Below are 24,923 nucleotides of genomic sequence, written 5' to 3' on the forward strand. Positions count from 1 at the left end.
TAAAAGTAAAAACTTTTAAATCAGTGAGCAATGAGATTTTCAAAAACTGTAGCAGTAAAAGTTTTCATTTTCAAAACAAGAAAAAAACTTTTAATGTAGCAAATTTTAACAACTTTTTAATTCAAAAGTAAGTTACTTTTGTCATTACCGTAATATTTTTTTGTGTGCACACAAAGAAAAAATACTCTAAATTTAAAAGTTTGCGTTGGTAAATATTCGTAGAAAGTTTAAACTTTTCAATTTAAAAGTTGGAAAGTTTTTGATACTATCATGCATTTGTGGAACAAAATCGTTGCATCGGTTAAAGTGTTTTACTTTAAATTGGAAAAGAAACCTTTTATAGCAAGAATAAACAACATTTAATACTACAGTGATAATTTCAGAAAAATGAGCTTGATTCTAGGCTTGATTTTATATTTATTTTTAAAAGTTTTAAACAGTATGTTAAAAAAGACATTTTGTTATTGTATTTAGTTGCTAAAACAGATGGAAGTAATTGAAGTTGGCAAGCCACTGCACACATTTTCATTACTCACCGGTGTTGTAAACCGCCGGCACCGAGTGCAACAGCTGCTCTGGCCACCTCCGATTATCCCGCTTCTCGTCGTCCTTCTCTTCGTCGGCTCCTTCTCCTCACCGTGAAAATCACCTGTCTCGTACTTGTCCAAAAACCGGATGTTTATCTTCTTGAACGCAATCTCGTTGTTCATGCAACTCTTCGGCAGCGCCATCTCCTCGATGATCTCGTTACAGTCTTCGCGGGGATTGACCTTCAATCACCAATCCCGGGCCACCACCACCGAATACAACCGGTGCGAATCCACATTCCTACCTCAAATTCAAATTCAAATTCAAATTCGGTTTTATTTGTGAATAATCAAGATACAATAAGTTCTTTTGAGGTACAAAACAGAGTTTTGGAGTTCCTTTCAGCTGTGTGTTACATCATAATCCATTTTGGAACAGTTATTGCTTGTAAATAAAGGTGTTACCAAGAGTAAGAAAAATTTAAAAAAAAAACTTACTAAACTTGCTAAGAAAAGGGGATAGAAATAGAGAAAGCTTAAAACTAGATCACAGTTTTTTATCCTTTATAGATGTGCTTAATCATTAATTCCCCGAGGGCTAGAAATTGCTCCGCCTTGTTACGGCAGCTCCGAAACCGCGTCATCATCTCCCCCGCGAGAGCAAAGAACTCCGGCAGGGTAAAGAGATCTTCCCCGGTGACTTCTTGCTGGGCCGCATTGCCGCTACCGGCCGCGACCACGCTGGCAAACGATCGCCCCCAGCCAGGAGGGATCGCTGGGTTGTCCGCTGGAACCGTACGCTGACCAGCTGCAGGAACGGCTGCACTCGTACTTCGTTGAAGAGGGTGGGACGCTGCTGCTTTCTTCTTCCTCTTTTCCTGCTCCTCGAGGTAGGACTTGCGCGCGACGCATCCGCGGTAAGTATGGTTACCGCCGCAGTTCGCGCACTTTACGCGCGGCTTGGTTTGTTCTGCGTTTTCCCCCAAGTCCGCCTTTCGTGGCAGTGCGCACACCTCCGAGAGGTGTGACTCACCGCACTTCACGCAGCGGGGCTGGAGGTTGCAGTTCCGCGAGCCGTGGCCGAATTTCTGGCAACGGTGACATTGCGCTGCGTCCGTCGGATTTTTGGAGTAAAACCGCCAGTTTACCCAAAAACCGTCCAACGCCTTAGTACGCCGCAGGTCTTGAATCTTGACGGTGCCGCGGTCGAAGTACAACAGGTACAGTGTGTGTGTACCTGTGACTGTTGTCTTCCGCGAGAGGACTTTTATGTCTCGCGGCGTTATTCCGGCACCCGAGAGGTGCTCCTTGAGGACGGAGGTCGGGCGGTCTTGGTACCCCTGCAAGACAATCTTTACAGCGGTCTTCTGCGCGGGGTCAAATGTGTAGAATTTGAAGTTTTACGCTTAAATTTCTCCACAACCAGGTCGAAGTTCTTTTGGTCAAATGTGAACACTTGCACTGACGCTTTACCTATTTTGAGGCAGTACACGAGGCCTTCCAGCTGCTCGTCAACATCGTCCGCCAACGTGTCCAAAACAAAAATTGGTGGTGGTCGTCGTTCCTTTGGAGTAATTACTTTTTTTGGCGTCGGCACTTTTTTCCGTGCACGACCATCGTCGTCGTCGTCGTCGGTAGTGCTACCGTCGGTGTTGTTGTAGCTGCTTTCCTCGTCACTCAGCCTCGCGAACTTGTTACTAGTGGGAATGTTGGCGGATGTTGAAGCGCCATCGGTCGACGGATTGCCGGAAGTAGCTGAACGGAGCCTAATAGGGCTGCGATCCTGGACGCGGTAATTAGCGTGTAGTAACTTGGGGTCGAACTTTGGCGCTCACACTCCCCGGCGCGATGGCGGTCGACGCGGCGTTGGTTTGTTTACCTTTTTGCACACGGCCGGTAGACGAACTTCGCGGGTTTTCGAGGCCGCACTCGAACTGCCACGGCCACGGCCGGCCCTTGGCATGCTGTTGGAGCAAACTCGCGGCTAATCACGGTAAATTACGGCGAAAATTTTCGAAAAAACGATGGAGCACTGAGCACTTGACTGCTGCTTGCACTCGTGCGTACACGGAGGTGACACACACACACACACACACACACACACACACATTCCTACCTCCCATCCTAAAAAACAAACAAAATCAATCACAAACCCTACAAAACACCCAAGCTTCTTTCTTACCCATTCTGGTCGTGGAACAGCTGCAGTTCCTGCAGGAAGCTCGCCTTGTCCTTTTTGAGCACTTGACCTCGTCCCGTACCCGCACCACCCTCCTTTGAAGGCGTTCCGCTGCAGCTGTTTGGCTCACGACGGTTTCCGCGGCCGATTCCTGGCTGCTGCCACGGTCGGCTTTGTTTTGCGTCCTAGAATCACCAGCACCACCAGACCCACCAAAGTGTTTGTTTACATTTGGAACATCAAAATGAAAGAAATTCTACAGAGATTTTCAAAAACTTAACCATCAAAAGTTTTCATTTTTTAAACAGGAAAAAAACTTTCCCTCGACCTAATTTTAGCAACTTTTTAAATCAAAAATAAGTTACTTTTGTCATTACGGTAATATTTTTTTGTGTGTGTGTTAAATGTTGTCATATCACGGCCCTTCTTGACAGAAAAGGTCCTACTTGACAGCTCGTTCCAAGGGGACCATCAATCGAAAAAATGTTGTCTTGTCAATTTTTTTTTTTGCATTAAAATAAAAGTGATTAGAGATGGTTATTAAGACGCTTTTTTATCGTTGTACATAAAAATTGATTTTGGGTTGGGTACCACGGAGGGTACCACTCTAATCTCTGCCCATGAAGCAAATTTACCGCAATAAAACATATGATTTCGAATTTCGAACATGGTTACCTCTTTTGCGTTCACTCACGTTGCGACCGTGTTTGACAGCAAGCAGAAAAATTTTCACCCACAGCTGTCAAAACAAAAAAATTGCGAAAATCCAAACGAAAAAAAAGGAACTCTGTTCCGAGTTAAATAATTTCAATTAAATCGTGATAAAAGCGGGATTTGTGCAAATGTTAAGTTGAGAAGCCGTGGCGTTCTTTTTCGGGTGGTGTTTGCGTGTGCGTTTGTGTGTACTGACGTGACGGTCCAAAGGAGCAGGGGAAATTCGTAAATAAACAAACTCGCTTTTTTTCTGTTCCGTCGAATCCGGAACTGACCCGAGCTCTGACCTGCCGCTGCCCGCGCGATGGATGACGACCTCACCGAGTACGCGCCGGACATTCCGGACAACGTGCTGGAGCTGATCTTTTCCTACCTGAAGCTGCAAGATCTGCGGAATTGTGCGCTGGTGTGTAAAAGTTGGCACCGGTTCCTCAGCGACGAGAACAACGAGGTGTGGCGGGCGCAGTGCATGCAAAAGCTGTCCCCGGACGCGTTCAAGACGGACCTGCTGTCGGTGGTGCCGACGTACAAGGCCAAGCTGCGGGCGTTCTTCCACGCGTGGAATCCGTACGACTGCAGCCGGCATGTTTACATCAAACCGAACGGATTCACGCTGCATCGGTAAGTGGTGGGGTCTCCGGAAGGGGGAACGTTGAATCAGTCATTAAAATTTGTCTTGTGGGGGTGAACTTTGCCCAAGTTGAAAATATATATAGTTTCAATGGTTAAAAACGTAACAACATCGGATAATGTATATAAATCGTTGCCGTTTCGTTTGAGAATCAATTATTTTACCTAAAAAAATAATTTGATGTTTCTCTTAAGATTTATTTTCGACAGAGCTGTCGATTATCTTAAAAAATTGGAATATTTCGTTTTAATACATTTTTGGATTGTCGAATTGATCCACATAAACGAAATGGTACATCAAAATATAAAATATCGCATAACGTAGTTTATCGCTTTTTGGGACGCATGTTTGGCGGGTTAAGAACTCGGTGTTATTCTGTTCAATATGAAGTTTCTCACTATTTTTTGCTTGATATGGGCTGTAAACGCTGTTTAGAAGCAGTAATCGAAGCCAAAGTGCTGATATGCCAACATCAGGATGGAAATACAAGCCGTTCCACTAATATATTTGATTTGATTTATCATTAAAGAACATGCTTCCAACTGCATATAGGACCAAACATCAATTTTAAAATTTCAATGAAGTTCATTCGACTTGCTATCAGCATAATTGAATAATTGAAAGAGAACTTTTCGAAAAAAAAAATGCTATTCAAAACAAACAATTCTGTTTAAGAGGTCAACAATAGGCAAGTTGTCACTTTTTCAACTAGTGAGCTTTTGTTTCTGTCTACTCTACAAATCTGGAGTTTTTTTTGAAAAGGTCCAATAAACCAAACAGTTTTTACTTTTTTTGGTGTTTTTTAATACCCCTAACTAAAGGCGGTTTCAAAACATTTGCCTTATCTTTTTCGATTTTGTTGCGAATCTATTTATTTGAATAATTCTTTTTCTGTCCTTTAAATAATCATTACTATAATCTTAGCTTGTTTTTTATCCCTATTTATTAACTATTGTCTAATTTTACATCTACTACATCCAGCTAATCATTTTTATTCTTTAAAATACAATCATTCTCTCACTATTGATCTGGGTGCTAAATAGTGGTTCGCAAAACGGCTTCAATTTTGAACTGTCAAAGTGGAACCAATTTACTGTTCGCCAAAATTAGAGAGTATTGTTATCGAGCATCAAAATTGTTTTTTTTTGCAATAATGAAAAATGTGTGGCTTTTGAGGACCTGGAGTTGAAGTCAAGAAATCTTAGGAAAGTTGAAAACGATAATAAATAATTATGAATGGAAGTTATTTATGGTGTTGCTGCGGTTGTTTCCATCCAGAAACCGTCTTTATTGTTTGGTTCCGTTTGAATTCGGTCTAGTGAAAATCATCTCTCTTTGTTGGATCAGCTTCGATAGAATTCGTGATGTTTTTTCGCTGGAGCAGGAAAAGTTGCAGGATTCCAAAATCAGCCAGGGAATTTATCCACAATATTGCAAAATGACACTCTCGCCGCAGTTTTTCGTCACCCGTAAAAAAGAAAAACCTGTTCAAACCGATCAAAACTTGAAAACACACAATTTTCCAGCAAAAAATGACAAGACAATATAAAAAAACAAACTTCTGATTATAAAACAGTTCATTTACTAGTAAGAAAAAAGTCATGCTTGTGCTTGAACAGCCTCCTGCTTTGTAGATGTAAACAAAGTGGGATTATTCGAAATTCACGTTTCGCATTCTTTCTATTCATCACCCAGCTATTGATTCTTGATTTTTTATAAATTATTTTTTTTTTGATTTTTTGATGGTATTTTTTATGGCTTTACAGATTTTTTATAAATTTTTGTTCATCAAACAAGAGTTAACATCTTACTTAAAACAACAATAATTTTTATGATGAAAACTAATATAAAACGTAACTTAAACGGTGCCTTTCTTACATTCATGTTGTATTTCAGGTTGTATTTACAAATTAATTTAAGAGTTTTTTTTATTTTCATCTAATTTTTTTTTTTTCATTTTTATAATTAATGATAATAATTCTGGCAACTTTCAATTTCTTTTTTTAACAGCTCTTCAAAATAAAGGTGAAAAGGGAGGGAGTTAATTGAATTTAAAATTGCTGATATGTCAACATTAGGTGCACGATGGAATTGCATGTTGTCCCTCTAGTCTTAGTAAACAATGTCTTATGAGTTGAATATTTCAGTAAAAGTTCGTGTAACTCTTCATCGACACAAAATGATGTATGCAGCAACATAATTAATACAGACTTTTTCCAGAAGAGACGCAGACACTGCTAAAGCAATGTGACAACCGTGCGATACGTATGCTGCGCGACTCTCGCGCGTAAGCAAAGACCCGGCCTTTGAGGTTAGGCAAAATCACCCTTTTAGTAGCAAAAACTTTTCATGGCATAACTTTAAAAGTACTTCACTACACAGAATAAAATTTAATAGGGTCTTAGAGGACCCGAAAAGGAACAGAATAAGGCAGATCCGGCCAAAATCGGTTCAACCAGTTTTGAGATAATCGAGTGGAAAAAAATATGTCTACACACATCCCCACGGACATTTGTTCAGAATTTGATTCTGAGTCGATAGGTATACGTGATCCGTCTTATTCTGTTCCTTTTAGGGTCCCCTAAGACCCTATTAAATTTTATTCTGTTTAGTGAAATACTTTTAAAGTTATGCCATGAAAAGTTTGTTGTAGCTACTAAAAGGGTGATTTTTGCCTAACCTCAAAGGCCGGGCCTTTGCTTACGCGCGAGAGTCGCGCAGCATACGTATCGCCCGGTTGCCACATTGCATAAGCAGTGTCTGCGTCTCTTCTGGAAAAGTCTGTATTAATTATGTTGCTGCATACATCATTTTGTGTCGATGAAGAGTTACACGAACTTTTTACTGAAATATTCAACTCATAAGACATTGTTTACTAAGACTAGAGGGACAACATGCAATTCCATCGTGCACCTAATGTTGACATATCAGCAATTTTAAATTCAATTCCTTTCTCCTTTATTTTGGAGAGTTGTTAAAAAAGAATTGAAAATTGCTGTTCTGGTAAAAACAATAATTATAAAAAAATTAATGAAAAAAATAAAAAAACTCTTAAATTAACATGAATGTGAGGAAGGCACCATCCACCTTAAGGTGGATTAAATAACGTTTTTTCATTAAATTTGATCGATATTTGTATGTTTAGTTATTTTCAAATGTTGAGGTTGCCTTGAAAAAAAAAAAAAAATAATCGGTAGATTGGAAAATTCCACAATTATTTGATTTTTTAAATTAAAAAAAAAACAGACACTAGCAATGCTTGAAAAGGGATCTATCACTGAACGGGACTGCTTGATATTCGATAGAACTTTCTGTCAGCGATCATTTCCCAAAACGATAGTTGATCGCTGACACACAACGCCTATCATGACCGTCTTTGCTTGGCGACGGTCGATGAACGTAAACACGAAGACGAAACGAACGAAAAATGAGCACCACTCAAGCAGCCGCCCGAACGAGACAACGTGCTCTTTCTCTTTCTCTCGTTTTTGTCTCTCTCTTCCTAGTGTATGGTGACAGAAATCATATGATTGCTGCTGATTGGAGAGATGATCGGAATCTCGGTAGAATGTCAAACGACCGCTCTATAGGCGATTTTTTTCTACTGGAGGGAAGTGAATGATTGTGTGAGTGACTTTGCGTAGCACTCATTCCTTTGTGTGTGAAACGAACGGTGACGAAGACGATTGGAGTGTTCTGTCAGCTATCACAAACAATGTCGAAATTTCGCAAGCCCTGGACACTAGTGTGGTTGCCAAGGTATTGTTAGTTAAAAATTATTTTTCATTTAAAAAAACCCACCTAAGTTAATGTGTCGAAAACCTTACAAATGAATTAAGTATAGTAGTCTTATAGGCTAATGAAACAACTTAAGATAACAGATTATAAGCTAATTACATTGCTCATAACTGAAAACATAATATTTTTTTTCAGTGTAGAGTAACCTGAATAGTAAATTAGATCCTGCTTTGTAGATGTAAACAAAGTGGGATTATTCGAAATTCACGTTTCGCATTCTTTCTATTCATCACCCAGCTATTGATTCTTGATTTTTATAAATTATTTTTTTGATTTTTGATGGTATTTTTATGGCTTTACAGATTTTTATAAATTTTTGTTCATCAAACAAGAGTTAACATCTTACTTAAAACAACAATAATTTTTATGATGAAAACTAATATAAAACGTAACTTAAACGGTGCCTTTCTTACATTCATGTTGTATTTCAGGTTGTATTTACAAATTAATTTAAGAGTTTTTTTTATTTTCATCTAATTTTTTTTTTTTCATTTTTATAATTAATGATAATAATTCTGGCAACTTTCAATTTCTTTTTTTAACAGCTCTTCAAAATAAAGGTGAAAAGGGAGGGAGTTAATTGAATTTAAAATTGCTGATATGTCAACATTAGGTGCACGATGGAATTGCATGTTGTCCCTCTAGTCTTAGTAAACAATGTCTTATGAGTTGAATATTTCAGTAAAAAGTTCGTGTAACTCTTCATCGACACAAAATGATGTATGCAGCAACATAATTAATACAGACTTTTTCCAGAAGAGACGCAGACACTGCTAAAGCAATGTGACAACCGTGCGATACGTATGCTGCGCGACTCGCGCGTAAGCAAAGACCCGGCCTTTGAGGTTAGGCAAAATCACCCTTTTAGTAGCAAAAAACTTTTCATGGCATAACTTTAAAAGTACTTCACTACACAGAATAAAATTTAATAGGGTCTTAGAGGACCCGAAAAGGAACAGAATAAGGCAGATCCGGCCAAAATCGGTTCAACCAGTTTTGAGATAATCGAGTGGAAAAAAATATGTCTACACACATCCCCACGGACATTTGTTCAGAATTTGATTCTGAGTCGATAGGTATACGTGATCCGTCTTATTCTGTTCCTTTTAGGGTCCCCTAAGACCCTATTAAATTTTATTCTGTTTAGTGAAATACTTTTAAAGTTATGCCATGAAAAAGTTTGTTGTAGCTACTAAAAAGGGTGATTTTTGCCTAACCTCAAAGGCCGGGCCTTTTTGCTTACGCGCGAGAGTCGCGCAGCATACGTATCGCCCGGTTGCCACATTGCATAAGCAGTGTCTGCGTCTCTTCTGGAAAAAGTCTGTATTAATTATGTTGCTGCATACATCATTTTGTGTCGATGAAGAGTTACACGAACTTTTTACTGAAATATTCAACTCATAAGACATTGTTTACTAAGACTAGAGGGACAACATGCAATTCCATCGTGCACCTAATGTTGACATATCAGCAATTTTAAATTCAATTCCTTTCTCCTTTATTTTGGAGAGTTGTTAAAAAAGAATTGAAAATTGCTGTTCTGGTAAAAACAATAATTATAAAAAAATTAATGAAAAAAATAAAAAAACTCTTAAATTAACATGAATGTGAGGAAGGCACCATCCACCTTAAGGTGGATTAAATAACGTTTTTTCATTAAATTTGATCGATATTTGTATGTTTAGTTATTTTCAAATGTTGAGGTTGCCTTGAAAAAAAAAAAATAATCGGTAGATTGGAAAATTCCACAATTATTTGATTTTTAAATTAAAAAAAAACAGACACTAGCAATGCTTGAAAAGGGATCTATCACTGAACGGGACTGCTTGATATTCGATAGAACTTTCTGTCAGCGATCATTTCCCAAAACGATAGTTGATCGCTGACACACAACGCCTATCATGACCGTCTTTGCTTGGCGACGGTCGATGAACGTAAACACGAAGACGAAACGAACGAAAAATGAGCACCACTCAAGCAGCCGCCCGAACGAGACAACGTGCTCTTTCTCTTTCTCTCGTTTTTGTCTCTCTCTTCCTAGTGTATGGTGACAGAAATCATATGATTGCTGCTGATTGGAGAGATGATCGGAATCTCGGTAGAATGTCAAACGACCGCTCTATAGGCGATTTTTTTTTCTACTGGAGGGAAGTGAATGATTGTGTGAGTGACTTTGCGTAGCACTCATTCCTTTGTGTGTGAAACGAACGGTGACGAAGACGATTGGAGTGTTCTGTCAGCTATCACAAACAATGTCGAAATTTCGCAAGCCCTGGACACTAGTGTGGTTGCCAAGGTATTGTTAGTTAAAAATTATTTTTTCATTTAAAAAAAACCCACCTAAGTTAATGTGTCGAAAACCTTACAAATGAATTAAGTATAGTAGTCTTATAGGCTAATGAAACAACTTAAGATAACAGATTATAAGCTAATTACATTGCTCATAACTGAAAACATAATATTTTTTTTCAGTGTAGAGTAACCTGAATAGTAAATTAGATCCTGCTTTGTAGATGTAAACAAAGTGGGATTATTCGAAATTCACGTTTCGCATTCTTTCTATTCATCACCCAGCTATTGATTCTTGATTTTTATAAATTATTTTTTTGATTTTTGATGGTATTTTTATGGCTTTACAGATTTTTATAAATTTTTGTTCATCAAACAAGAGTTAACATCTTACTTAAAACAACAATAATTTTTATGATGAAAACTAATATAAAACGTAACTTAAACGGTGCCTTTCTTACATTCATGTTGTATTTCAGGTTGTATTTACAAATTAATTTAAGAGTTTTTTATTTTCATCTAATTTTTTTCATTTTTATAATTAATGATAATAATTCTGGCAACTTTCAATTTCTTTTTTTAACAGCTCTTCAAAATAAAGGTGAAAAGGGAGGGAGTTAATTGAATTTAAAATTGCTGATATGTCAACATTAGGTGCACGATGGAATTGCATGTTGTCCCTCTAGTCTTAGTAAACAATGTCTTATGAGTTGAATATTTCAGTAAAAAGTTCGTGTAACTCTTCATCGACACAAAATGATGTATGCAGCAACATAATTAATACAGACTTTTTCCAGAAGAGACGCAGACACTGCTAAAGCAATGTGACAACCGTGCGATACGTATGCTGCGCGACTCTCGCGCGTAAGCAAAAAGACCCGGCCTTTGAGGTTAGGCAAAAATCACCCTTTTTAGTAGCAAAAAAACTTTTTCATGGCATAACTTTAAAAGTACTTCACTACACAGAATAAAATTTAATAGGGTCTTAGAGGACCCGAAAAGGAACAGAATAAGGCAGATCCGGCCAAAATCGGTTCAACCAGTTTTGAGATAATCGAGTGGAAAAAAATATGTCTACACACATCCCCACGGACATTTGTTCAGAATTTGATTCTGAGTCGATAGGTATACGTGATCCGTCTTATTCTGTTCCTTTTAGGGTCCCCTAAGACCCTATTAAATTTTATTCTGTTTAGTGAAATACTTTTAAAGTTATGCCATGAAAAGTTTGTTGTAGCTACTAAAAGGGTGATTTTTGCCTAACCTCAAAGGCCGGGCCTTTGCTTACGCGCGAGAGTCGCGCAGCATACGTATCGCCCGGTTGCCACATTGCATAAGCAGTGTCTGCGTCTCTTCTGGAAAAAGTCTGTATTAATTATGTTGCTGCATACATCATTTTGTGTCGATGAAGAGTTACACGAACTTTTTACTGAAATATTCAACTCATAAGACATTGTTTACTAAGACTAGAGGGACAACATGCAATTCCATCGTGCACCTAATGTTGACATATCAGCAATTTTAAATTCAATTCCTTTCTCCTTTATTTTGGAGAGTTGTTAAAAAAGAATTGAAAATTGCTGTTCTGGTAAAAACAATAATTATAAAAAAAAATTAATGAAAAAAAAAATAAAAAAAAAACTCTTAAATTAACATGAATGTGAGGAAGGCACCATCCACCTTAAGGTGGATTAAATAACGTTTTTTCATTAAATTTGATCGATATTTGTATGTTTAGTTATTTTCAAATGTTGAGGTTGCCTTGAAAAAAAAAAAAAAAATAATCGGTAGATTGGAAAATTCCACAATTATTTGATTTTTTAAATTAAAAAAAAAAACAGACACTAGCAATGCTTGAAAAGGGATCTATCACTGAACGGGACTGCTTGATATTCGATAGAACTTTCTGTCAGCGATCATTTCCCAAAACGATAGTTGATCGCTGACACACAACGCCTATCATGACCGTCTTTGCTTGGCGACGGTCGATGAACGTAAACACGAAGACGAAACGAACGAAAAATGAGCACCACTCAAGCAGCCGCCCGAACGAGACAACGTGCTCTTTCTCTTTCTCTCGTTTTTGTCTCTCTCTTCCTAGTGTATGGTGACAGAAATCATATGATTGCTGCTGATTGGAGAGATGATCGGAATCTCGGTAGAATGTCAAACGACCGCTCTATAGGCGATTTTTTTTTCTACTGGAGGGAAGTGAATGATTGTGTGAGTGACTTTGCGTAGCACTCATTCCTTTGTGTGTGAAACGAACGGTGACGAAGACGATTGGAGTGTTCTGTCAGCTATCACAAACAATGTCGAAATTTCGCAAGCCCTGGACACTAGTGTGGTTGCCAAGGTATTGTTAGTTAAAAATTATTTTTTCATTTAAAAAAAACCCACCTAAGTTAATGTGTCGAAAACCTTACAAATGAATTAAGTATAGTAGTCTTATAGGCTAATGAAACAACTTAAGATAACAGATTATAAGCTAATTACATTGCTCATAACTGAAAACATAATATTTTTTTTCAGTGTAGAGTAACCTGAATAGTAAATTAGATCCTGCTTTGTAGATGTAAACAAAGTGGGATTATTCGAAATTCACGTTTCGCATTCTTTCTATTCATCACCCAGCTATTGATTCTTGATTTTTATAAATTATTTTTTTGATTTTTGATGGTATTTTTATGGCTTTACAGATTTTTATAAATTTTTGTTCATCAAACAAGAGTTAACATCTTACTTAAAACAACAATAATTTTTATGATGAAAACTAATATAAAACGTAACTTAAACGGTGCCTTTCTTACATTCATGTTGTATTTCAGGTTGTATTTACAAATTAATTTAAGAGTTTTTTTTATTTTCATCTAATTTTTTTCATTTTTATAATTAATGATAATAATTCTGGCAACTTTCAATTTCTTTTTTTAACAGCTCTTCAAAATAAAGGTGAAAAGGGAGGGAGTTAATTGAATTTAAAATTGCTGATATGTCAACATTAGGTGCACGATGGAATTGCATGTTGTCCCTCTAGTCTTAGTAAACAATGTCTTATGAGTTGAATATTTCAGTAAAAAGTTCGTGTAACTCTTCATCGACACAAAATGATGTATGCAGCAACATAATTAATACAGACTTTTTCCAGAAGAGACGCAGACACTGCTAAAGCAATGTGACAACCGTGCGATACGTATGCTGCGCGACTCTCGCGCGTAAGCAAAAAGACCCGGCCTTTGAGGTTAGGCAAAAATCACCCCTTTTTAGTAGCAAAAAAACTTTTTCATGGCATAACTTTAAAAGTACTTCACTACACAGAATAAAATTTAATAGGGTCTTAGAGGACCCGAAAAGGAACAGAATAAGGCAGATCCGGCCAAAATCGGTTCAACCAGTTTTGAGATAATCGAGTGGAAAAAAATATGTCTACACACATCCCCACGGACATTTGTTCAGAATTTGATTCTGAGTCGATAGGTATACGTGATCCGTCTTATTCTGTTCCTTTTAGGGTCCCCTAAGACCCTATTAAATTTTATTCTGTTTAGTGAAATAAGCATAAGCATAAGCATAGGTGCCCACCCGCAGTTGCTACTCCGTTATTGACCAGGACCTCCAGAAGTTACATCCACGAGCCGTGGAAGATGAGTGGGTGCTATCTTTCCTCGCTTCGCAACTTCTCAAAGGCCCCTATCATGCTGATCAATACCGGCGCCGGCCACGACCAGTGGTAGAGTCACGGGGAAGTGGATGGGAATGTTAGTCCGATACTTGAGTGATAGAGACCGCCCAATCGACTGCTTCTCCGACAAAGTATCACATGAGTTTTGAGGGGGTTAGTAGATGGGTATGAGGTCAGGATTCACGAGTGGCAGTGATGTGACCATGAGCATTTTGTTTAACGGTTGAAAATTTTAAATCTTAGACAGCCGGCTGCGGAAAGATAAATAATTGATTATTTAAAAAAGTTTTTAAATCGAACGCGTGCCAACCGAGCATTAGTGCTATGAGCTGGACTTATCAGTATATTTTTAATGTTTGTACAATTTAGATAACGCGAGAAAATTTCAAAAATACTGAATAAAAGACGCTTACTCTTAATAAAATCGATAGTTGAAATAAATTATTACAATCAACGAATATAAACAAAAAAAAACATGACACCACGTAACCGATTGTAATGAAATTAAAACAATATCTAAAACGAACTAAACCGGTGGCGTGCCTTCCAATCAACGATGATATAAGAAGGAATTATGAAAAATAAAAAAATCAATTAAAAGGCTCCGAAAAACACGTTGCAGAGTAACCGCGAGGTCCCGCTAGTCACAATCGAATAAAAAAAAAATTAAAAAAACGAAAACGCGCGCTAATGGTCTTATTTTAGACAGCCGGCTGTGGAAAAACAGAACCAGAAATAATAATAATCAATAATTATGCAATTCAGGCCGTCTGTGAAATGTCCATCTTTTACGATGATCGTTGCCAGATAATTTCAATTTACACGCAAAACGGTGATACGAACGACGAACATGCGATACGATACGGCGATAACAACCGACAAATTTCCTCAGTGTAAACAAACAAAAACGGCTAACATCTCTTTCCTTGCCACATTACTCAAACACACTCAAAATCAACAAAATCAACAAAATCGACAAAATCAACAAAATCAACAAAATCAACAAAATCAACAAAATCAACAAAATCAACAAAATCAACAAAATCAACAAAATCAACAAAATCAACAAAATCAACAAAATCAACAAAATCAACAAAATCAACAAAATCAACAAAATCAACAAAATCAACAAAATCAACAAAATCAACAAAATCAACAAAATCAACAAAATCAACAAAATCAACAAAATCAACAAAATCAACAAAATCAACAAAATCAACAAAATCAACAAAATCAACAAAATCAACAAAATCAACAAAATCAACAAAATCAACAAAATAGCATAGCATAGCATAGCATTGGTGTCTACCCGTAGCTGCTACTTCGTTATTGACCAGGACCCCCAAACATTGCTCCGTGGACCACAGATGAAAAGTAGAAACCAATCATCACCCCTTCGCAATTTTCAAAGGTCCCTATCGTGCTGATCAATACCGACGCCAGCCACGACCAGTGGTAAGACACGGGGAAGTGGATGGGAATGTTAGCCGATACTTGAGTGATGGGACCGCCAAATCGACTGCGTCTCCGACAAAGTATCACATGAGTTTTGAGGGGTTAGTAAGATGGGTATGAGGTCAGGATTCACTGTGGTAGGTGATGCGACCATGAGCAATTTGTTTATCGGTTGAAATTTTAAAAATCTTAGGCAGCCGGCTGCGGAAAGATACCTATCTAGAGATTTGAATATAGTATTAATTCGACCGCGATTCTCCAGAAATTCTCCGTCGGCGTGCCTTCCGATCAACGATGATGTAGGAAGGGCTTCATTCATTAAAATTATCAATCATAAGCCTTAAAACATAACCGTCGACGTGCCTTCCGATCCTCGATGATATGGAAAGGACTTAATCCAGCAATACGACTTGCTTGTCTCAAAAAACAAAAATCGGATCGTTTCTATCGAAAACTATAAAAAGAGAACAAAAATAAAATTCATCGGCCAACGAACGCGCGAACAAAAAATAAATGAAAAAAGAAGAAGAAGAAATCCAATCACCCCAAGTACACAAATAGCGACACAAAAGAGATGGAAAATAACGCGAAAAAAAACAGGACTGCGCGTCCACACAGGCACCGCACCACTGATGCCATTATTTAATTATAATGACCAATCACCCCATGCACTCGAACAGCGACACAAAAGAGACGGAAAATAACACGAAAAAACAGGACTGAGCGTCCACACAGGCACCGCACTACTCAAATTTTATTCTGTTTAGTGAAATACTTTTAAAGTTATGCCATGAAAAAGTTTGTTGTAGCTACTAAAAAGGGTGATTTTTGCCTAACCTCAAAGGCCGGGCCTTTTTGCTTACGCGCGAGAGTCGCGCAGCATACGTATCGCCCGGTTGCCACATTGCATAAGCAGTGTCTGCGTCTCTTCTGGAAAAAGTCTGTATTAATTATGTTGCTGCATACATCATTTTGTGTCGATGAAGAGTTACACGAACTTTTTACTGAAATATTCAACTCATAAGACATTGTTTACTAAGACTAGAGGGACAACATGCAATTCCATCGTGCACCTAATGTTGACATATCAGCAATTTTAAATTCAATTCCTTTCTCCTTTATTTTGGAGAGTTGTTAAAAGAATTGAAAATTGCTGTTCTGGTAAAAACAATAATTATAAAAAAATTAATGAAAAAAATAAAAAAACTCTTAAATTAACATGAATGTGAGGAAGGCACCATCCACCTTAAGGTGGATTAAATAACGTTTTTTCATTAAATTTGATCGATATTTGTATGTTTAGTTATTTTCAAATGTTGAGGTTGCCTTGAAAAAAAAAAAATAATCGGTAGATTGGAAAATTCCACAATTATTTGATTTTTAAATTAAAAAAACAGACACTAGCAATGCTTGAAAAGGGATCTATCACTGAACGGGACTGCTTGATATTCGATAGAACTTTCTGTCAGCGATCATTTCCCAAAACGATAGTTGATCGCTGACACACAACGCCTATCATGACCGTCTTTGCTTGGCGACGGTCGATGAACGTAAACACGAAGACGAAACGAACGAAAAATGAGCACCACTCAAGCAGCCGCCCGAACGAGACAACGTGCTCTTTCTTTCTCTCGTTTTTGTCTCTCTCTTCCTAGTGTATGGTGACAGAAATCATATGATTGCTGCTGATTGGAGAGATGATCGGAATCTCGGTAGAATGTCAAACGACCGCTCTATAGGCGATTTTTTTCTACTGGAGGGAAGTGAATGATTGTGTGAGTGACTTTGCGTAGCACTCATTCCTTTGTGTGTGAAACGAACGGTGACGAAGACGATTGGAGTGTTCTGTCAGCTATCACAAACAATGTCGAAATTTCGCAAGCCCTGGACACTAGTGTGGTTGCCAAGGTATTGTTAGTTAAAAATTATTTTTCATTTAAAAAAACCCACCTAAGTTAATGTGTCGAAAACCTTACAAATGAATTAAGTATAGTAGTCTTATAGGCTAATGAAACAACTTAAGATAACAGATTATAAGCTAATTACATTGCTCATAACTGAAAACATAATATTTTTTTTCAGTGTAGAGTAACCTGAATAGTAAATTAGATCCTGCTTTGTAGATGTAAACAAAGTGGGATTATTCGAAATTCACGTTTCGCATTCTTTCTATTCATCACCCAGCTATTGATTCTTGATTTTTATAAATTATTTTTTTGATTTTTGATGGTATTTTTATGGCTTTACAGATTTTTATAAATTTTTGTTCATCAAACAAGAGTTAACATCTTACTTAAAACAACAATAATTTTTATGATGAAAACTAATATAAAACGTAACTTAAACGGTGCCTTTCTTACATTCATGTTGTATTTCAGGTTGTATTTACAAATTAATTTAAGAGTTTTTTTATTTTCATCTAATTTTTTTCATTTTTATAATTAATGATAATAATTCTGGCAACTTTCAATTTCTTTTTTAACAGCTCTTCAAAATAAAGGTGAAAAAGGAGGGAGTTAATTGAATTTAAAATTGCTGATATGTCAACATTAGGTGCACGATGGAATTGCATGTTGTCCCTCTAGTCTTAGTAAACAATGTCTTATGAGTTGAATATTTCAGTAAAAGTTCGTGTAACTCTTCATCGAGACAAAATGATGTATGCAGCAACATAATTAATACAGACTTTTTCCAGAAGAGACGCAGACACTGCTAAAGCAATGTGACAACCGTGCGATACGTATGCTGCGCGACTCGCGCGTAAGCAAAGACCCGGCCTTTGAGGTTAGGCAAAATCACCCCTTTAGTAGCAAAAACTTTTCATGGCATAACTTTAAAAGTACTTCACTACACAGAATAAAATTTAATAGGGTCTTAGAGGACCCGAAAAGGAACAGAATAAGGCAGATCCGGCCAAAATCGGTTCAACCAGTTTTGAGATAATCGAGTGGAAAAAAATATGTCTACACACATCCCCACGGACATTTGTTCAGAATTTGATTCTGAGTCGATAGGTATACGTGATCCGTCTTATTCTGTTCCTTTTAGGGTCCCCTAAGACCCTATTAAATTTTATTCTGTTTAGTGAAATACTTTTAAAGTTATGCCATGAAAAAGTTTGTTGTAGCTACTAAAAAGGGTGATTTTTGCCTAACCTCAAAGGCCGGGCCTTTTTGCTTACGCGCGAGAGTCGCGCAGCATACGTATCGCCCGGTTGCCACATTGCATAAGCAGTGTCTGCGTCTCTTCTGGAAAAAGTCTGTATTAATTATGTTGCTGCATACATCATTTTGTGTCGATGAAGAGTTACACGAACTTTTTACTGAAATATTCAACTCATAAGACATTGTTTACTAAGACTAGAGGGACAACATGCAATTCCATCGTGCACCTAATGTTGACATATCAGCAATTTTAAATTCAATTCCTTTCTCCTTTATTTTGGAGAGTTGTTAAAAGAATTGAAAATTGCTGTTCTGGTAAAAACAATAATTATAAAAAAATTAATGAAAAAAATAAAAAAACTCTTAAATTAACATGAATGTGAGGAAGGCACCATCCACCTTAAGGTGGATTAAATAACGTTTTTCATTAAATTTGATCGATATTTGTATGTTTAGTTATTTTCAAATGTTGAGGTTGCCTTGAAAAAAAAAAAAATAATCGGTAGATTGGAAAATTCCACAATTATTTGATTTTTAAATTAAAAAAACAGACACTAGCAATGCTTGAAAAGGGATCTATCACTGAACGGGACTGCTTGATATTCGATAGAACTTTCTGTCAGCGATCATTTCCCAAAACGATAGTTGATCGCTGACACACAACGCCTATCATGACCGTCTTTGCTTGGCGACGGTCGATGAACGTAAACACGAAGACGAAACGAACGAAAAATGAGCACCACTCAAGCAGCCGCCCGAACGAGACAACGTGCTCTTTCTCTTTCTCTCGTTTTTGTCTCTCTCTTCCTAGTGTATGGTGACAGAAATCATATGATTGCTGCTGATTGGAGAGATGATCGGAATCTCGGTAGAATGTCAAACGACCGCTCTATAGGCGATTTTTTTCTACTGGAGGGAAGTGAATGATTGTGTGAGTGACTTTGCGTAGCACTCATTCCTTTGTGTGTGAAACGAACGGTGACGAAGACGATTGGAGTGTTCTGTCAGCTATCACAAACAATGTCGAAATTTCGCAAGCCCTGGACACTAGTGTGGTTGCCAAGGTATTGTTAGTTAAAAATTATTTTTCATTTAAAAAAACCCACCTAAGTTAATGTGTCGAAAACCTTACAAATGAATTAAGTATAGTAGTCTTATAGGCTAATGAAACAACTTAAGATAACAGATTATAAGCTAATTACATTGCTCATAACTGAAAACATAATATTTTTTTTCAGTGTAGAGTAACCTGAATAGTAAATTAGATCCTGCTTTGTAGATGTAAACAAAGTGGGATTATTCGAAATTCACGTTTCGCATTCTTTCTATTCATCACCCAGCTATTGATTCTTGATTTTTTATAAATTATTTTTTTTTTGATTTTTTGATGGTATTTTTTATGGCTTTACAGATTTTTTATAAATTTTTGTTCATCAAACAAGAGTTAACATCTTACTTAAAACAACAATAATTTTTATGATGAAAACTAATATAAAACGTAACTTAAACGGTGCCTTTCTTACATTCATGTTGTATTTCAGGTTGTATTTACAAATTAATTTAAGAGTTTTTTTTATTTTCATCTAATTTTTTTTTTTCATTTTTATAATTAATGATAATAATTCTGGCAACTTTCAATTTCTTTTTTTAACAGCTCTTCAAAATAAAGGTGAAAAGGGAGGGAGTTAATTGAATTTAAAATTGCTGATATGTCAACATTAGGTGCACGATGGAATTGCATGTTGTCCCTCTAGTCTTAGTAAACAATGTCTTATGAGTTGAATATTTCAGTAAAGTTCGTGTAACTCTTCATCGAGACAAAATGATGTATGCAGCAACATAATTAATACAGACTTTTCCAGAAGAGACGCAGACACTGCTAAAGCAATGTGACAACCGTGCGATACGTATGCTGCGCGACTCTCGCGCGTAAGCAAAGACCCGGCCTTTGAGGTTAGGCAAAATCACCCTTTTAGTAGCAAAAAACTTTTCATGGCATAACTTTAAAAGTACTTCACTACACAGAATAAAATTTAATAGGGTCTTAGAGGACCCGAAAAGGAACAGAATAAGGCAGATCCGGCCAAAATCGGTTCAACCAGTTTTGAGATAATCGAGTGGAAAAAAATATGTCTACACACATCCCCACGGACATTTGTTCAGAATTTGATTCTGAGTCGATAGGTATACGTGATCCGTCTTATTCTGTTCCTTTTAGGGTCCCCTAAGACCCTATTAAATTTTATTCTGTTTAGTGAAATACTTTTAAAGTTATGCCATGAAAAAGTTTGTTGTAGCTACTAAAAAGGGTGATTTTTGCCTAACCTCAAAGGCCGGGCCTTTTTGCTTACGCGCGAGAGTCGCGCAGCATACGTATCGCCCGGTTGCCACATTGCATAAGCAGTGTCTGCGTCTCTTCTGGAAAAGTCTGTATTAATTATGTTGCTGCATACATCATTTTGTGTCGATGAAGAGTTACACGAACTTTTTACTGAAATATTCAACTCATAAGACATTGTTTACTAAGACTAGAGGGACAACATGCAATTCCATCGTGCACCTAATGTTGACATATCAGCAATTTTAAATTCAATTCCTTTCTCCTTTATTTTGGAGAGTTGTTAAAAAAGAATTGAAAATTGCTGTTCTGGTAAAAACAATAATTATAAAAAAATTAATGAAAAAAATAAAAAAACTCTTAAATTAACATGAATGTGAGGAAGGCACCATCCACCTTAAGGTGGATTAAATAACGTTTTTTCATTAAATTTGATCGATATTTGTATGTTTAGTTATTTTCAAATGTTGAGGTTGCCTTGAAAAAAAAAAAATAATCGGTAGATTGGAAAATTCCACAATTATTTGATTTTTAAATTAAAAAAAAAAACAGACACTAGCAATGCTTGAAAAGGGATCTATCACTGAACGGGACTGCTTGATATTCGATAGAACTTTCTGTCAGCGATCATTTCCCAAAACGATAGTTGATCGCTGACACACAACGCCTATCATGACCGTCTTTGCTTGGCGACGGTCGATGAACGTAAACACGAAGACGAAACGAACGAAAAATGAGCACCACTCAAGCAGCCGCCCGAACGAGACAACGTGCTCTTTCTCTTTCTCTCGTTTTTGTCTCTCTCTTCCTAGTGTATGGTGACAGAAATCATATGATTGCTGCTGATTGGAGAGATGATCGGAATCTCGGTAGAATGTCAAACGACCGCTCTATAGGCGATTTTTTTCTACTGGAGGAAGTGAATGATTGTGTGAGTGACTTTGCGTAGCACTCATTCCTTTGTGTGTGAAACGAACGGTGACGAAGACGATTGGAGTGTTCTGTCAGCTATCACAAACAATGTCGAAATTTCGCAAGCCCTGGACACTAGTGTGGTTGCCAAGGTATTGTTAGTTAAAAATTATTTTTTCATTTAAAAAAAACCCACCTAAGTTAATGTGTCGAAAACCTTACAAATGAATTAAGTATAGTAGTCTTATAGGCTAATGAAACAACTTAAGATAACAGATTATAAGCTAATTACATTGCTCATAACTGAAAACATAATATTTTTTTTCAGTGTAGAGTAACCTGAATAGTAAATTAGATTAAATCATCAAAAAAAAAAAAAAAAAAAACGAGTTATTTTGAAAAGTGGTCAAAGACAATCTTATGGGTAATTGGACGAGCTCTCCGGTAAAAATATTTTCGACACTGAAAAATCAAGTCTGTCGTATAAAAATTGCCAAAAACTATTAAAAAACCTATTTTTTCAACATTTTTATTTTTTAAACCGTTAAAACTTCACAAGGATTGAACTTAGGACTTTTATGTAAAATTGTCTACAGAACCGATTTCCGTATTTGGTTATTCAAAATTTTGACGTTTAGAACACTTTAAAAAAAAAAAAACCGTTTCAGTAAATGATTTTTGTATTTTTTAGTTGAGTTGCTCCATCCTGCATTTTTCGTGAGTCTTTTTGTAACATCTGAGGCTATTTTCACAAAAAAAAAATCATCGAAAAAAATCGTAGGCTCACCTTCAAATTTGACTTTTAAACTTAAAAATCAAAAAATCTCATAAATGTGTACTGTTTTTTTCTTTCAGTGTATTTTTTTCGGAAAGCCCGTCAAATTTCCTACAAGTTTGTCTTTGACCACATTTTGATACGATGCCACGGCTAATATTTCTGTATCTCGAGATACAGCAATATTTAAATTACGAAATACAAAAAGATTTAAAACACTTACGCCCATCTCAAATGTCATTATCGAGTGAAACTGGCTACATATGCACACAAATTATATAAGCGTAGGATAACATGTCTACAATGTTTCATTGAAATAGAAGAATTAGAAATGCTCTTTCATAAAAAAATAGTTGCTATTGAGAAAAAAACATTTTTTCTGAAAAAAAATGTTGCCGAGGGTAAAATAACCATATTAATTCGAATCACATAAAATGACATAAGGCTGATGCAATTTTTTTCAAAGTTTTTTCCCTCGACTCCGGCCGGGGCCGGGGGTATTTTACACTAGTTCAGTTGATTTGCAACATTAGTTTAAAAAAAAAAAAAAACACTTGATGAGATTATAAAAATCCAATCAAAAAAACAAATTAAATGATTTTTAAATCAACCCAAACATGCTAAACATGATTCTTAACTGATTGCACTTTAAAATTTCCTTTGAAATTTAGAAGTTTTTTGAAATTATCTTTTTGCTGCTCGATTTTTCGGGACAAGTTTGAAGGGAGAGTTGTCACAGGCCCAGTCACGAAATATTCTAGCAGAGCTGGTTCTGCCAGAATCCTGCTAGAACGGTGGAACAGTTCTGCTAGAATGCTGTAAGAATATCCAGCTCTGTGAGAACTCTGCTAGAATCTTGCTAGAACGTCGTGACTGGGGGATATCACACAACAGACGATATAGCAAAATTTGTATACGATACAGATTATTGAAAGTTAAAAAAAATTCCCTTCCAGAAACCCGGTGGCACAGAGCACGGACGGTTCGCGGGGCAAAATCGGCTTCCAGCACGGGAGGCACGCGTGGGAGGTGAGGTGGGAGGGCCCGCTGGGGACGGTCGCCGTGGTCGGCATTGCCACCAAGGACGCCGCAATCCAGTGCCACGGGTACTATGCTTTATTAGGTGAGTGAATTGATTTGTTTTTTTTTTGTTAAGAAAAATTAAGTTTTGAAATTTTCTCTTCTAGGGGCGGACGACCAGAGCTGGGGCTGGAACCTGGTGGACAACCTGCTGCTGCACAATGGTGACGCGCACGGGATTTACCCGCTGCTAAACAACGCGCCAAAGTACAAGGTTGGCGAACGAATTCGGGTTATTCTGGACTGCGACGACAACACGTTGTCGTTCGAAAAGAACTACGAGTTTTTGGGAGTGGCGTTTACGGGTAAGTTTTTTTTATTTCTACATTCTACAATCCACGTGAATTCTGACGGAGCAAGGTCCCCGAAATAATCCGCGCGGTCACGTGTCCCGGCGGCAGCTCGTTACGTTTTACGGATGCATCAAGTTCAGAGAGCGTTGTCCAACCTTGACCTTCTTCTCTAGCCGGTGCATTTTTTTTTCTCTGGCCAATGTTCTCTCACTCACGTTGGTCAGAACCTTTGATCGTTATTTTTGGCTGCAACTGTTACATGCCACATTCAAACGGTGCCAAAAAAAACGTGCGATGTAAATCATCCCTGCCACGTTGATTACGCTAATCGGCTTGGCTTATCTCTTGCTTTCCCTCACGCTTGGTTTATGGAAATAACGCCGACGAAAGTGACACCTCGTTTTTTTGTTTGTGCTGGGAAATATGGGAAGGTTGCAGTTTTCATGTAAAACAAAAACAAATATTTTATTTTCCGAAATTACCAACCTTTTCCGAGGGCTTTGGATAACCGAGTCTGTAGTCAGATATTTATTTCCATTTTCTGATGTTCTATTTTGGTAATTAAAGTTGTCAATCAATTCGGTTAACCATAAGGTAACTGAAATAAGCAAAATAATCATGAAAAACATATTTGGATACCATAATAACAAAAACGAAATAATAACCTTCTGTTCAACTTAAATTTGAATTGGTTCAACTTTTCATAGTGATTTGGTCACAGGACTAATTGAGAAACATTTAACATGAGATATTCGACTTTAAAAGGCTTCAAAAACCCATGTCCTTGTATTTTTGCCTTCCTCACGTTACTGAGGAAAGGCTATAAAATCACTCGAAAAATGAACTTCTCAATTAGACCTCCTAGACCCACCTTCATGTATACCTATCAACTCAGAATCAAATTCTGAGCACATGTCTGTGTGTGTGGTGGGATGTTGATCAAAAAATTGTCACTCGATTATCTGGACATTGGCTGAACCGATTTTGTCCGTTTTGGCGTCATTCGATCCGTCTTGGGGTCCCATAAGTCGCTATTAAAAATTATGCAGTTTAGTTAAGTACTTCAAAAGTTATGCTAAAAAACGA

The 24,923-nt window shown here is 37.1% G+C and overlaps 1 protein-coding gene across 1 annotated transcript in view; it reads left to right on the plus strand.

Annotated features, from left to right (window-relative positions):
• The first annotated feature begins 3,425 nt into the window (after nt 1-3,425).
• Nucleotides 3,426-24,923, plus strand: part of LOC6049704 (F-box/SPRY domain-containing protein 1) — a 29,388-nt gene continuing 7,890 nt past the window's right edge. Inside the window, exons 1-3 of the mRNA XM_001866388.2 lie at nt 3,426-4,041; nt 23,421-23,587; nt 23,652-23,849. Coding sequence (XP_001866423.1) covers nt 3,725-4,041; nt 23,421-23,587; nt 23,652-23,849 — 682 coding nt within the window. The 5' untranslated portion in view covers nt 3,426-3,724. The remainder of the gene's footprint in view (nt 4,042-23,420; nt 23,588-23,651; nt 23,850-24,923) is intronic.

This window comes from Culex quinquefasciatus, chromosome 2 (genome assembly GCF_015732765.1).
Source record: "Culex quinquefasciatus strain JHB chromosome 2, VPISU_Cqui_1.0_pri_paternal, whole genome shotgun sequence".
Taxonomy (NCBI): domain Eukaryota; kingdom Metazoa; phylum Arthropoda; class Insecta; order Diptera; family Culicidae; genus Culex; species Culex quinquefasciatus.